The sequence below is a fragment of the Anser anser genome (assembly GCF_964211835.1).
Source record: "Anser anser genome assembly, chromosome: 4".
Classification (NCBI taxonomy): domain Eukaryota; kingdom Metazoa; phylum Chordata; class Aves; order Anseriformes; family Anatidae; genus Anser; species Anser anser.
The window spans coordinates 34,058,113-34,072,504 of record NC_139724.1 but is presented as its reverse complement, the minus strand read 5'-3'; the positions used below and the strand labels follow the sequence as shown (position 1 = coordinate 34,072,504).

General features: G+C 36.0%; 1 protein-coding gene across 3 annotated transcripts in view; it reads right to left on the bottom strand.

Moving 5' to 3' along the window:
- LRBA (LPS responsive beige-like anchor protein) overlaps positions 1–14,392 on the bottom strand; it is a 397,026-nt gene that overhangs the window by 352,816 nt on the left and 29,818 nt on the right. For all 3 annotated transcript variants that reach the window (XM_083836333.1, XM_083836331.1, XM_083836332.1), the window contains exons 3-7: positions 5,725–5,956; positions 5,485–5,585; positions 3,232–3,327; positions 1,033–1,154; positions 801–927 (exon numbers count right to left, since the gene is read on the bottom strand). In XM_083836333.1, coding sequence (XP_083692459.1) covers positions 801–927; positions 1,033–1,154; positions 3,232–3,327; positions 5,485–5,585; positions 5,725–5,956 — 678 coding nt within the window. The remainder of the gene's footprint in view (positions 1–800; positions 928–1,032; positions 1,155–3,231; positions 3,328–5,484; positions 5,586–5,724; positions 5,957–14,392) is intronic.

Genomic DNA, 14,392 nt, shown 5'->3' with positions numbered 1-14,392 from the left:
CCAGAAACATTAGCAGAATTTCTAACTGAAAATGAAAACATTTTCAACAGAGCATAATACTGCTTAATAGACAAGCAGGTCTTGAATCTTAACAATAGAATCAACTCATATTTTAATTCTTACATTTAAAAAGATTTATAGAGAAAAGTTCCAAATGTAAGGGGATATGTTCTGGACAATTCAATGAACATGACATATAAAAGATTAACTCAATGAATCTGTTGTTTTCCAACCTGTAAAAAGAGCAAACTCCTAGTAAGTGCCCTGGTTTGGTAAAGAAAAATACATATGGGTTAGTAAACACTTTCTAAAATAACACTGCATTTGTCCACACTGAGTATTAAGCAATGACCAAAAGATGAGCCTTCGCAAAACACTTGTGGAAAAGAAGAGAAAGTCTGGAGACAGGAGGAAACACAGTATAAACACAGAAAAAAAAAAAAAAAAGAAGACTAGACTTCTCAGAGAAATCACACAAGCTTCAAAAACTCATAAAACCTCTGGTAAACTGCATTTTCTAGCTTTTTCTTATGTATATCGTAAGTAAAATTTAAAAGAAATACAAATTCAGAACAAAAATTCATTTTGCTCATTCCAGCGTAAATATTCTTCTGCAGAAGGGTGAACCTAATAAATAACAACACCAGTCCCTCTAGGATACCTTTTTAGAGACACATTCTACAAATATAACACCTAGTTACACATGTACCTAGTTAACTCCTAATTACACATGTGTAAACACATGCACATTTTTGTAATTCATGAAATCCGTTTCAAAGATTTTATTGTTTTTTACTCACCTTCTGTGGCTTGAAGTCAAATTTTACACAATGCTGAAAACCTTTTCCCTTTGATTTTATGGATGTTACAATCAAGCAGCCTCCAACAAAGTGAGCAGAATAGCCAAGTCCTTTGTTCGTTCGAAAACTATCAAATTAGAACAAAGTCAGCATTGTGCATAGATGGAAACAAACTGTTGAACAAATAGTATTAATTGGATATCAGAAATATGGTTTTTATGTTAATACTCACCAATATAAGTAAGGCTTATCCTTGTCCACATTGATATTATTTACAGGATCCATTCTCAACCAAGTGTGAAAAGTAAATCCATTCTGGTAGGGCCACTTGGCTATAGGAGGTAAGGCAATAGCCTAAAAAAAAGTAAAGTTGTTCATGTAGAATGATGAACATCGTGATACAAAGAATATACAGTTTAAGACATACATTACAGATGTGTACATGACCACTGTGTATTGTTCCTCTAACCAAAAAAAATCTGGCCTAACTTCCATACTTTTTTTTGTACACCATTCTTTGTACTCCATTGTTAAATATTTATTAAATCTAAATATTTAAAAACTGGTCTTTATATCTCAAATAAGACTATCAATAGTAAGCCATGCTTCAAAATTTAAATGCTTCGGTGGAATCATTACAGCATAAAAACTCCTCAAAATGTAAATTCAAGATTTGTTTTTGTGGTAGCCTATCAGAATAAACAAATTTATAAACTTATTTTCACATAGTGTTGGCAGTCAGGAAAATAATTGATTATGAAAAGAAGTAGGCCACAAAAAAAAAAAAGAAGCATTTATGAATTTATATAAGAATTTATTTATTTATCAACAAATTGTTTTCTTTCTTGAAATTCACATCCAGACAGCCTTCCAGTTAGGATGTGACAGTCTTATAAATTTCCTTAAAAGAAAGGTGATACTATCCCCAGCCAAAATCCTGATATCAAGCACTGTATAAACAGTAGCTTAAAAGCTCCTAAATTATAAACTGTGCAGCTGGGCCCTTTGTTTCAGACAGCTGAGTTCTGTTGTATATTTTTTCTTTAACATTACCACCAACTTTCTTGCAACGCACACTTCAACTAAGACTGCCATAACTCTGATCAAAGACGCTGTCCAGGTGATCAATGCCAATGAACAAAAAACAAAGAACTTGAGTGTCATCAAACTCTCATGCTCCATTCAGCTATCCTTGACCAAATAAAATGCTATAAATCCTTCACTATATACCAGCTAATTAATCAAATTGCATGTCTTTGAGGCCAACGTTTGGGAACTGGTAGTACTATCATTTGGTTTAAATCGCAATGGATTTTGGAGTATTTTATTAAATACTTAATATCTAAGACTTCTCGATTTAAAAATAAATGACAATATTGACATTGGAATTATTGAAGCAGCCCAATATAGTTCAGGCATTCAATAAAGTTATCAGACATTAAATGCAAGAATAGTACATTAACAGCCAAAACAAATAGAAACATGTCTATTGCCAAGTTCCATTGTATGTGAAACATAGTAAGTGCAGCAGCACTCTTCTAGTAGTCCACATTTTTCAATTTCAAAAGTTTTCATTCCAAAGAAGGACATTATGTCATCAAGTTGGTAACGTTTACTGTCAAGCCACCAAGGCACAAAGGTAATGGGTTGTGTGAAGAACATTGCATAGAGTCATCTGATAAATTGGTTTCTGAATTAACCATGAAGTTATGAACATACCATTTCATCCTACAATTTTAGGAGCAAAAGCACTGACACTTCTCAGAGTAGTCAGGCTGTACAGCATTTTCCAACTAGCTCGTTAGTTTCAAATTCTTTTTCCATGTAAACAGTATAAAAATTTAATATGAAGTCATCTGAACAATTATCTTAAAAGCTAACCACTGCTAAATCTAATCATCTTTCAGTAGCATTCAACCTAAACATATCTAAGATCCACATCTTCTCAGAGAATTATTAGGCACAGCACATAAGTCATATAATCTGATTGCTAGAAATATAACAAATGGCACAAGTATGGCCATACTTTCTGTGGTTTCACTAGCAAAGGTTTCTAGATGTAAGGCACTCTCCGCACATACTGGATACTAACACAAGCAGCATTACCACAGTAACACAGAGCAATAAGCATGCAGATTCCCCAGAATCTCCTTGCAACAAGACATAACTAAACTACTCAAGGCAAGTGAAAAAAACTCATCTATATCCATTCTTTATGTAATACTATTTGTCCTTCCGTAGTGATAATGCACTTTAGTTATAAACATAATTTAGTTGAGTGTAAAATAGGTGTCAGGCAGAGAAAAACTCAATTTCTGTTGAGTCTACCTCTATGACAATGACAGACGAGCCAAAAGAAGGACAGGAGTCTAAACAGCCAGTGGTAGTAACAGAACAACAAATGAACAAATGACTTAAAATATCCACATACTGCAGCACTTTTTCCTGGAAAGTTGAAGAAGGCATCAGGTCCGTATTTCTGAGGCATGTGTTTTAACACAGACAACAACTTCCCAGCGTGTGGTGGCTGACAAAAAGAATTATTGCATTTGTAAATAAATGAAACACACCAATAAGGAAAGACTATACACATACAAAAAATAATTGACACATTTTAAAGCTTTGCCCATGGTTAAATAATACTCTGCTACAACATTTAGCATTTTCAATAAACAACATTAAGAGAGAGTCATGGATACCTTCACACAGTACGCAGTAGGTGCACTGAAATGTAATTAATTGCATAACTAAATTAAGGACTTAAAGGCCATAGCCACTGTCATCCAGCGTAGACTAACATAACCCTGAATGCTGGGTACTACCTCTGCCTGCTGATGCCCTTCAGCATTACCATTTGGGTGGATTTGCAGTGAGCTAAAGTAAATTAACTGATCCAGATGAAAACTAGTTCGGGAAAAACAAATGCAAAGCAATTCTCAGTTAGAGCAGTCTTGGATTATGGGTGCAGGAAACCTGTGCCAGCATAAGCAAGATGTGCAAAACCTCACAAGAGGGAGAAGGAAGAAATCAGCAGGCACGTTTATTTTCATTAGGATTACAGTCATGTACTAGATTAAAGAGACTGTGGTTACATATATCCCTTCATGTAAGTCCATGGAGAAAGGTTTAAGTCTCGAGCACCTAAACTGAATACTCAGTTAGTGTGAATACTTCATGCTTCCCCACCAAAACCTTAATTCTGCATTAATGTTGTTGTAATACTCAGCAACTATAAACTCTAAATATGAGCTAACAACAACAGAAATCAAGCAAATAGTGGTCATAGTGACAGAACACTTGTGCATTTTCTTTTACCACTCCCTAGCTTTCCAGTAGATCTATTTCCAAACTACAATTTTACTTTTCTGATCTTTTTCTGAGTGCCCTTTTTCCCTTCTTGTAAGCAGCCACTCTGAAAATGAAGCACTGCGTGATCCATTACAAGTATCTCAGATGTACCAAAATTATAGTCAGATAAACTGCTTCATAAATCTGAAGTAAAAAATTGAGGAGGAAACACTGAGATCTGTTTAAATGTCCTCAGCACCATAGAGTTCAACTAGGTAGTTTGTGTTGTAGCCAAATACTTTGTATCTTTACAGCACTGCTGATTTTAAGATTTATGGAGTTGTGCAACTCCATAGCAATGCAACTATGGCGTTTTTCTCTTCCATTCCTCTATATTTAGTCTTTAATAAAGAAAGGGAAATTAAATGCAAATAGCAGAGAGCCAGGAAATGAAAAAGTTAATGTTACAAAGACAACTTTAATTCAGCTATGGTTAAATATAATCTGTACGTTCAATTATTAAATTTAAACCCTACATAGAGTATTTTATGTGAACTAGTTATTTCAAGAGCTCCTTTTAAAATCTGTTATTTGTGCATCCAGGCTTTTATACTGAATATATTTTAATTATTTGAAGGCAACAAAAACACTGAGCTGCCTTTTGCCTACACTAAACAAGGTATTTAGAGATAACAGGAGCAGAATTAAAAGCCCAAGCAGCCAAAACAACTTAAAATTGCAGCAGAACAACAATTTGGGGGTTAAAGAAAACACATCTGGTGGTCTCCACAAGAAAAGAATCTTTAGGGAAGAAGGCTCTCAAAAGTAAGAGGGCACCCTCTTCTTCCTTTCTAGTTCACACAGAATAAGAAGAAAACACACAATAAGAATTATCAGCTAGCACTTATTTCCTTCATTTCAATTTTTGATATAAATTCTCACTTGCCTGACTAGGTAAAACTTTTCAGTCTTCAGGTAAAGATAAACAACGTGAAAATAAGAACATATAAAGGTGCATATGTATGCAATTTATTTTTTCTATTTAAAAAAAAATAGTTTTTCCTTCAATTTCACATAACTGGAGCTATAAAAGTAAAAACGTGCATAAAAACACATGCTTAGTATTGCTATATTATTCCCAGGTGTTCAAAAAGACCAATCCAGTCAATATATCCAAAATCTAAACTTAATTTCATCACTGTTCTACTCTACATATTTTAATTGTTTTCAAGTAAAAAAGATTCCATTGATATAACAGCAGCAGGCATCCTTTATTTCCTGGTATATTTAAAAAATACTTATTTTAAGGTTATCAAACAGTCTTTTTAAGTTGGAAATGTTACGAAGAACACCAACAACACTACAAAAATGGTTTCAGGTTTGTGTTTTCTTTTACCCATCTCCCTTTTTCTCCTTGAAGTTTGCTGAAGAATAACTTGAGCTCTCGAACCGTCAAGTTATAGCTAGCCAACACACCCAGCATATCCACTAAGAGATCTGAAAGGAGAACAACAAAATAATAATACTTAATAAAATGCAGTGTCAAATTTCTATCACTTCATTGATAAGTAAGTATTCCCATGAGATTTTACGTAAAAGGAACACAATTTGACTCATATACTAGGTAAAGCTGTACCTGCAATCATGTTGTCAGCTCTATCAATCCTCTTGAGCACTTGTTCAACCAGCCCCACTTCCGTGCATGCTTGTAGATTGCGTATACTTTTCTTCAGGATTGCTGTAAACATGCTCCACACCTCGGCCTGGCAGGTGACGTCGCATTTATCCAGCAATTCTACCATGCAGGTAATGCCATCTTTTTCTTGAATAATAAAGTTCATTTCCAAGTCAAAATCGCTCCCAACAAGCTTTGAGACAAAACATTAAAAAAAAAACATATCAAAATAACATTCCACATTTAATTATTCAATTATCTTCTTGCAGTTATTCATTCTGCAAGGAGAAAACTATCAAACAAATAAGCTAAAAAACGTAAAATAAGATCGACATCAATCTATCAAGTCTTATTCTTCCTGTTTCAACTTCTGCTTCAAGATCTAACAAAGGTGCTCCAGAGGTGTCAGCTACTACCAGACAATTGCTGCAAAAGAACTTTTGGGTAGTTTATGATATGGACGTCCTGAGCTGCCCCACACAGCAGAGGAGTGAACAGATCAATGGAAGGTTCCAAGGCAGGTGAGAGAGCAAGGTCAGCTAAGATACCTTACATGGCCTAGAGTGGCCCTACAAGCTTCCCTGTGTATGTGCTTAACGCTCCTCAATAAGGCAATTCTAGCCCAAAGGAGAAATATTGCCACTTACAAACATTCAAGAGTCATTCTTGAGATACTGAATAAGGCTGGTAAAGTATTAACTGCCAATTTCATTACCAATCACAGGTATGAAAGGGAAGTAAAGGCTTGCTCTACTTGGACGAAAGTGAAACTGCAGCACTGTTTGAAGCCTTGGACTACGCTCAGGTGCTTAAATCCTGTTCTATTTCAGGTCTCCTAGATGCAGGCTTTGTTTGAACATACACCTAGTAACTAATCACATGTGCCAGGAAAGGATGTGGGACAGGGAGGGGGGAATGAATAACCTACTTCATTCTGGGATTTGTACTCAGTAAAATAAAAATAACCTCTACCCCAATCCCCACAGTCCTAAAACTTTTCTTGGACATTAGAACTATATTAAACTTAAAAACGTGCCACACTTGCCTATGACATAACAGCATACAAATAGGAATTCAGATAGAGTTGACACAAATTCAGAACTCACAACCAAAAGTATATCAGCTCCTCTCTATTCTACAAGTTTGCCTAATAAACATTATTTCTGCCATATACAGTGTTCCTTCCACAAGCTTTGTCCATTAACAGCTTCAATAATGTCACTCACCAAAATCATGCCATGTCAAAACTGCCCCAAAAATACACACACTAAGTTGCTTCTGTATTAGGTCCTACACCTTCTCTCAGCTAGGCAGGATCTGAAGATAAACTTACTCAACGAAGCAGAATATATGCTCTTCATTAACTACTGAAATTACCATACATTTTCCTCAAGTGTCTAAATCTTGTCACTTTGAAGAAGCAATCTTTGGTCTTCTGGGCATAAATCAGTACTGCCAAGCACCACAAGGAGCAGAAAAAGTTCCTGGTTTTATGACAGAATAGACAATGTCTCATGGTAACAATTTCTAAATAGTAATTTACACTTTTCCATTTTCTCCTCTCTTGGTCACGAAAAGTAATTATGCAATTTACTATCAGATGTTTCCTTAATATCAAGGGAAATCGCAGGAACTGAACGGGGAGACTTAAATTATATTCCCAGCTTCTCTATATCAACTCACCCTGTCAACTCACTCAAACAAATCTATCACGTCATTATCCCCAAGCCTCAGTTTTCCCTTTCCTTAAGATGGAGTAGAGGCCTACCTCAAGAAAGCACTGTAAGATAGAATTAAAGGCTACGTGAAAATGCTGAGCATGGATTAATTCAGGTACCTGCTGGATTAATGCAGAAGTATTACAAAACAGACGCCAAGAAAAAGGTAAACACCCCTTTAAAAGCTGAACAAAATGTTGGAGAACAGAAAAATACAAGCTATGCTTTGTTTTACACTAAATGTATCACCCTCTACAAAACTGAGGTATCCCTCAGGAAGTCAGTCTTTCTCACCATCAAGTTGAGAAACAGAGCAAACACTGCATTGTGTGTGCAAACAGAACAGTTCAAAGTTAAATTCTAGCCACAAAACACCTGCTAATTCTGAACAAATTCAACTCTTTATGCGCTTGGTTTTAACTAACCAGCCAACCATCAATTATCACACCCAAACCCTACACGACTACTAGAGGCGACCTTACCTTCACCCTATAGTCTACACCACCTATCTTTCATTTTTGGCTAGATACACTATTATCGGTAACCACCCATCCAGGAAGCTGTCAAATTAGGTTTCCAATCTAATCTGCAAAAATAAGCATTTCAGCAAGTCCATTCTAGCAATAATCTGCTATGGTAGAAATAATTACTATTTTAACATTTCCTTTAAGGGAAGACGAGGAGAAAAAAAATGATGGAGAAAGCAATATACTGAAGGCACCGTGCGGTTGATGTACTATATGTATGCATACCCATTAGATACACATAAGCACACACACACCACAGTATGTCATATTAACCCTTTCTAATGGTGATTTGAAACTGATCAACCTTCAAAACACAAATTTGTTTCCAATGACAGGGATCATAATCCAGGTCCATGCATTGGCTAGTTATTATCTGAGCTGCAGTAATGGCTGTGCACAGCAAAATGTAATCTTCCCAAATGTCACAGTAAGTTATGAATATCTGAGCAGCTTAATGCACCTTACTAGCCATGAAGTGTGAGAATGTAATCTTATTACCTTTTTTATGGTTGTATTTTTTTGAATAATGTAGCCTTTGAACTGATGTATAGTCTTCCCTTGCACTTTAGCATGATTTGGTCTCTAATGTCGCACAGTACATTTTTCAAAATTCTCCAATTCAACGTATTTTAAGTCTTATGCTGAGCTGCATAAACAATCTTTATAGCAACCTACATGGTGGCATAACGTTTTCTTCCTTTGGCATGCAGAATTAAGTATAAGCTTATAGCAATGGTTTTAAAGTGCAAGATTCAAAGTATTCAAATACATCTTCACAAATTTTACATTTTGCCATTTATATTTACCTTGAAAATCTTGAGCTACTGGTTTAGTTAATATATATTTTTAGTACAATGTTTCTACATTTAGCTGGCTGAAAGCAGGGAGAATACAGCCATTTTCAGAGACACACTCAGAGAATGTTTTTTTCCCCTTAACTTTAAGAACCAAACGAGAAGTCAACATAATGACATTAATTCTAAGTATGTATATAAAAAAACTACATCATTTCTAAATAGAAAAAAAAAAAAGAACATACTAGACCTCTCTTTGCCATGAACCTTTCATCTAACCTAAAATAGGAGAAGCGATCTTAGATATAAGAGAGATGGCGCACCCCATGGGCGAGCAAATTCCAAAGTAGAGTACGCAGAATATTGCTCAAAATAAATACAAACTGCACTTTCCTGAAAGACCATGATCTAGATTATGAATCCAATGTCAAGCCATTTTTAAACACTAAATATTTCAAAAGCTTGTAAGAAAATGTAAGAAAATATTTCAGTGCACTGTAACAGGAAAAAAAAAGGAAAAAAAATACATGTAAGACCACAATCAGCATTTATTTGTGAAAATCCAAATTGTTTATACTTGGGAGAACTACAGACCCAGATTTCCACAGTTGTACCCCAAACCTCCAAAAAAAGGCTTTACACTTCTATAGAACTTCCTCCTCCACCTGGTTACTAAAAAACCTACACAGAAAGACAAGTTTCTTTGCTCCCTGAAGTCATGGAGGAAACAACTGTTCACCATGCAAACTGTGACCTCTCTTTTTTTCCTCTCAAAGTTCATTTCATAATCTCAAAATTGCTTCTTTAGTATATCAAGACAACAGATATAGACAATGCCTATCCAATCGACAACGCCTATCCCATTCAAAAAAAAAAAAAGTCAAATAGCAAACCAATTCTATCTCAAAGGAAATTTTAAAAATTATGCTTAGCCACAAAGCTGGATGCACAAAGCTAATGACTGAAATCTATTCGAGTAAGGTCCTTACACAAGCTAAACGTTAAGAAAAACGTCATGAAGCTAAATCAGCAGCTATGTGAACAGTTAAAGATTTGATATACACCTCACATTTTCCTTCTATTTACAAAATAGCTATGTTATCCAAACAGTCCTGTTCTTACTGCCATTTTAGGCAGTTGACTCACGGTTAACAAACAAACAAACAAACAAACCACCAACCACATTTTTCAACTCTCAATGATGAAACCTGAATGCAACTTCTGGAGAATACAAACACAAAGAAGATGGATTCATTTTAGCCATTATGCTTACAATTAACAGCAACTAGCAATGAAATATTCGTTGCCTATATTTACTCTCATCTCCCACCAAAGCAGTAACCCACAACCTGGTCTCCACACCTTTGCACATGTTCAGAAACTCAAAACAAATATATGTAACATCAGAAAGACATGCCAAAGATTTGGGAAGTGTAAGAACTATAGTGTCTTTAGGGCAAGGATCTCACAGCATCATGAGTGATCCCAAGCCAGTCAAATCCCTTGGGAACACACAAAGAACACAAAGTCAGCACTGTCGGTACACATCCTGGGTACGATAAAAAGACTATTCTGATTTGGAAATGCCTCTACAGACCAGAAGCAGCAGCTGGGGAAATAACTCCAGTATTAGGTATTATCATCACTAGCAATCCATTCTCTGTCCCTCACCTCACATCTTTGTTATTGCAACACTTGGAGGCAAGAGTATACTAAAACATGAGTAAGATACTAAGAGAAGATTTGTTCTCGAAGTCTGTTGACAGTTTGGTTAATCGTATCAAACAGTGACATAAGCATGAATGTCAAGTCAGAGAGATCATGTCAAAGAGGGTTCACACCCAGAGAGGTTACAGAGAGGCAAGGAAGGAAATGAGAAAGCCTGAAGGTCAACTTTTCTTTCTTCAGTGTCTTGCGAATATACCAATAATAATGCAATCAAACTAGACCAAACACAAAGAACTGTGGGGAAGATCCACTCATGAAAGGCAAGGTCATAACCTTCTGGGTAAGATGCAGAAGATTTAAAGCCATTTGCTACCTGTAGCAGTAGCTCAAAGTTGAAAGTAACATGAGACCATGAATCTGCAAGTGACCGGCAACACTTCCTCAGAAGGCAAGTTTTACTTCAGCTTCCAATCCAACACTACCCATGTCACACTCCAAAAAATGAAATAGAGGTAGTAGCTACCTCCCCTACTTTCTAAAGGAAAAAGGATGGGCTGGGGTGTGTGCGTGTGACATTTTTAAGTTTTCTTGTTAGTTATATACCTTCTCTCACTGTTGCCAAGTTCCTATGAAAACCTACACCTTCATTTACCTGGCAAATAAGAAAGGTTCATTTCAAAACAGGCACATCAGTACTGGCATTGCACAACAATATTGTGCCCACCCAAACCCAGACGTTCTGTATGATTCCATTCAATACTATTATTAACTATGAACAAACCTGCATCATTCAGGAAAAATCATCCCCATTGCTTCCCTTCATCATGATTTATGACAAATGTTCTGTATTAAACAAAATTTCAAGATTCTCCTTCGGAAAGTGTTCTAAAAGTAAATTTAATACATGCACACAAGGTGTTAAGAGTCTACTACTGCCACCTAATGTTGGATTAAGCCAGCACTAGTCTTTTTTTTTTTTTAAAGAGCATCTCTCTGCACAGTATAATTCTCTTCCTCCCCAACACAGCTTTATATCAGCAGCCTATACCTCACACTCTGCCATAAAGAAAAAAATATATGTATTTCCAGGAAATAAGACTGGATAAAATTTCAAACTAGCAGAAAAGTTGACATTAAAATCACTCTCTCAACTGAAATAAATGGAAAAAAGCACAATTCCTGTCCCCATAGATGGAACACATCTGAAGCATCTTTCTGGTGGTGATGCTTACCCATTGGGTTCTCCTTGCCAAAGAAGGGGGAAAAGTTCTAAAAGGTAACAGTGCTGCCAACAATTATGCTGTTTACTATAGCTAATAATCATGTATTTTCACTCTGCTTTCAAGCATTTTTATGCCAAAGTAGTCTACTAATATCAGTTCCTATGTGCAGTTGAAGCCCCAAGGGAAGCGGAACAGAGCAAAAATGAACTAGTTCTATACAATGTTTTCAAACATTAATGAAATACAAATTTTAGTTTTTGGTACTTAAATCTATTTTAAAGTACACAGCAAATAATGAAATTCAGTCTCTCAGACCATGGACTGAACTATCCCTTTATAACTGAAGCGATTAGCAGTTACATTTTCTTCCACAAAAACAAAGTTTCCTCAAGAAATCTATATCTATTTTATCATTTTGATATCCATTCAAAAACTCTTCTCAGTACAAACTATCCAGAAGTCAGATTAAAAACAAATACTATGCTCAGATTTTAAAAAGTTACAGCAACTCATAACTTTGTGCTGCCCTCTCTTCTGGAAATTCAACAACCGATTCCAAAACGCAAGTCAGAGACAAGTCCAGTACCACAAGTTTTAACCTCCTCCCAATCTGTATGGACCTGCCTAGAGGAAGGGCAACTGATACAACAAGGATTGCCAACAACAAAACACAAAACACCAGTCCTGGGGGCCCAGGAATCCATACACTGGCACAGTGGGCTCACCCAGCACATATGCAGGCCATTTGACAGGTGCAGCTACAGCCAATCTTTATCGTTTCGGAGAATAAACCAGGAGAGGGTACAAAAGTAATGCTCGATGGGCTTTTGTTCAATGCAGAACCCAGAGGGCAGCAGCCCTTCACAACTGAGGAGGCCATGCTACTGTAAGCTTTAGCTTGAATTCCTGAAGAAACAAAAGGTTACCTAGCTGATACCTTGCAAATCAATTTCAAGACAAAACTGCCTGGCAGTACACTCCAAACAGTGACTAAAAACCTATTTAGAAAACCTGTCAGCTTCCTGAATTTGGCTTATATTATAGATCTCAATAGATATTAGCATAGATATAGACTATATCTCAATCCACCTGAAATTCACATCTTTCCGATTTCTGTATTAATAGCATTACATTCTGCTTCTGTTTTAATTAATTTTTTTCCCCAGTGCATCTCAACCTGTGATAGCGTTTAAGATATACAAGAAAGATATGACTCTAAGAGATGGTTTAATAATATGCAAATTCGTAGCTCCATACAGGAAATGAAATATCCTAAATTTTACATCACATCAGATTCATATATGGATTGAAAGCAAATAAATCATTTAAACCATGATACAGAGAACCTTTTTAAATTTGCATTTATCTACAGTAAATACTGCCATGTTCTTTAATAGCTTGCTAGTGCAATCTTAGCAAACTAATGATTTATGGTTGTGACATTTTAAAAATCAGAAATCTGTCATTTTATGACAGCCAGTAGGAAGTCAGCTCAAGTTACAATACTCTGAATTTAAACTCAAAGACATGAAACGCAGATAGCAAAGCACTGTACCATACCATTCATTTCATTATCCCAGCACTTGCCTTCCTACCTACATTTCTAAAAGTTACTTACCATTTTCATCTGACTTTACAAGAGTAACAAAAAAAACAGATTTTTTCAGGATCCAGACACATAACTTGGCATCCAGTACTTATCTGTTTGTCAAGTCTAGAAATATCACCCATCAGCAAACAAAAACAATCTGCTGTTTGCTTAGAGAAAAGGACTAAACCGTACCTCGGTCATCAAGCTGTGCTGGTCTGCATCCTGTCCTGTCTTAATCAAAGAAGAGGCCCAAAAGTTAGCATTAGCAATATGATTTGAATCAACAAGTCCAGAGTGGAGAACAAACATTGTGGTCTGGATGACTTTACAGAAAAAACCCTGCTTGTGTCTACCCTCATCAGTTAGGGCATTCGCATTCTAAACTGAGCATGTGCCCCTACATTATGCCCATAGTCCAAATAAGAAAAAACAGAACAACAATGACAATGTTGATATGGACATTTCAATCAGAAACTTTTAAACCATGCAAATTAACGTGCAGAAGGCCCTACTCAATTCCTTTATGCAAGATTTGAATTGTACAATTGAAAGCATGTAGGTCAACTTTCCTCTTGCATTTAGGCTCCTTCATCCTTTAACACAATGCAGATCTTGGTTGTTCTAAAAAAGTGGTAAAATGAAAGCTTTATCAAGTAGACTAAATTAAACATTTGCCTAGGATATATTTTTGAAGTGTGAAAAAATGTTTTCTTTCAGAGCAGGCAAAAGGAAAGCTGTATATTCATTTCACCACCCACTGTACTCAAGTCAACTCTAGTATAGCAAGGGCACTGGGCATGTTTCTATGGGAGAAAAGAAATGAAGGCCATATGTCCCAGGGCTTACTATTCCACAGCAAATACATAATTTGACTTCCTCTGAATTGAATAATCACCAGTCACCTAGATCAGTGGTCTCCAAAGTGGGGTGCATGTACCCCAAGGGGTGTGCAAGATGGTTATTCAGGGTGCAGGAAGTCTTTTTTGCATCATTAACAAATAAAGTTATAAAAACGTAAGAACGCTATTTTCATCTCACCTCTTTTAGTTTCTATTTTTGTGTGTTTTCTAATGCATCTAATATATTAGTACAGCAAAACAAAAATATG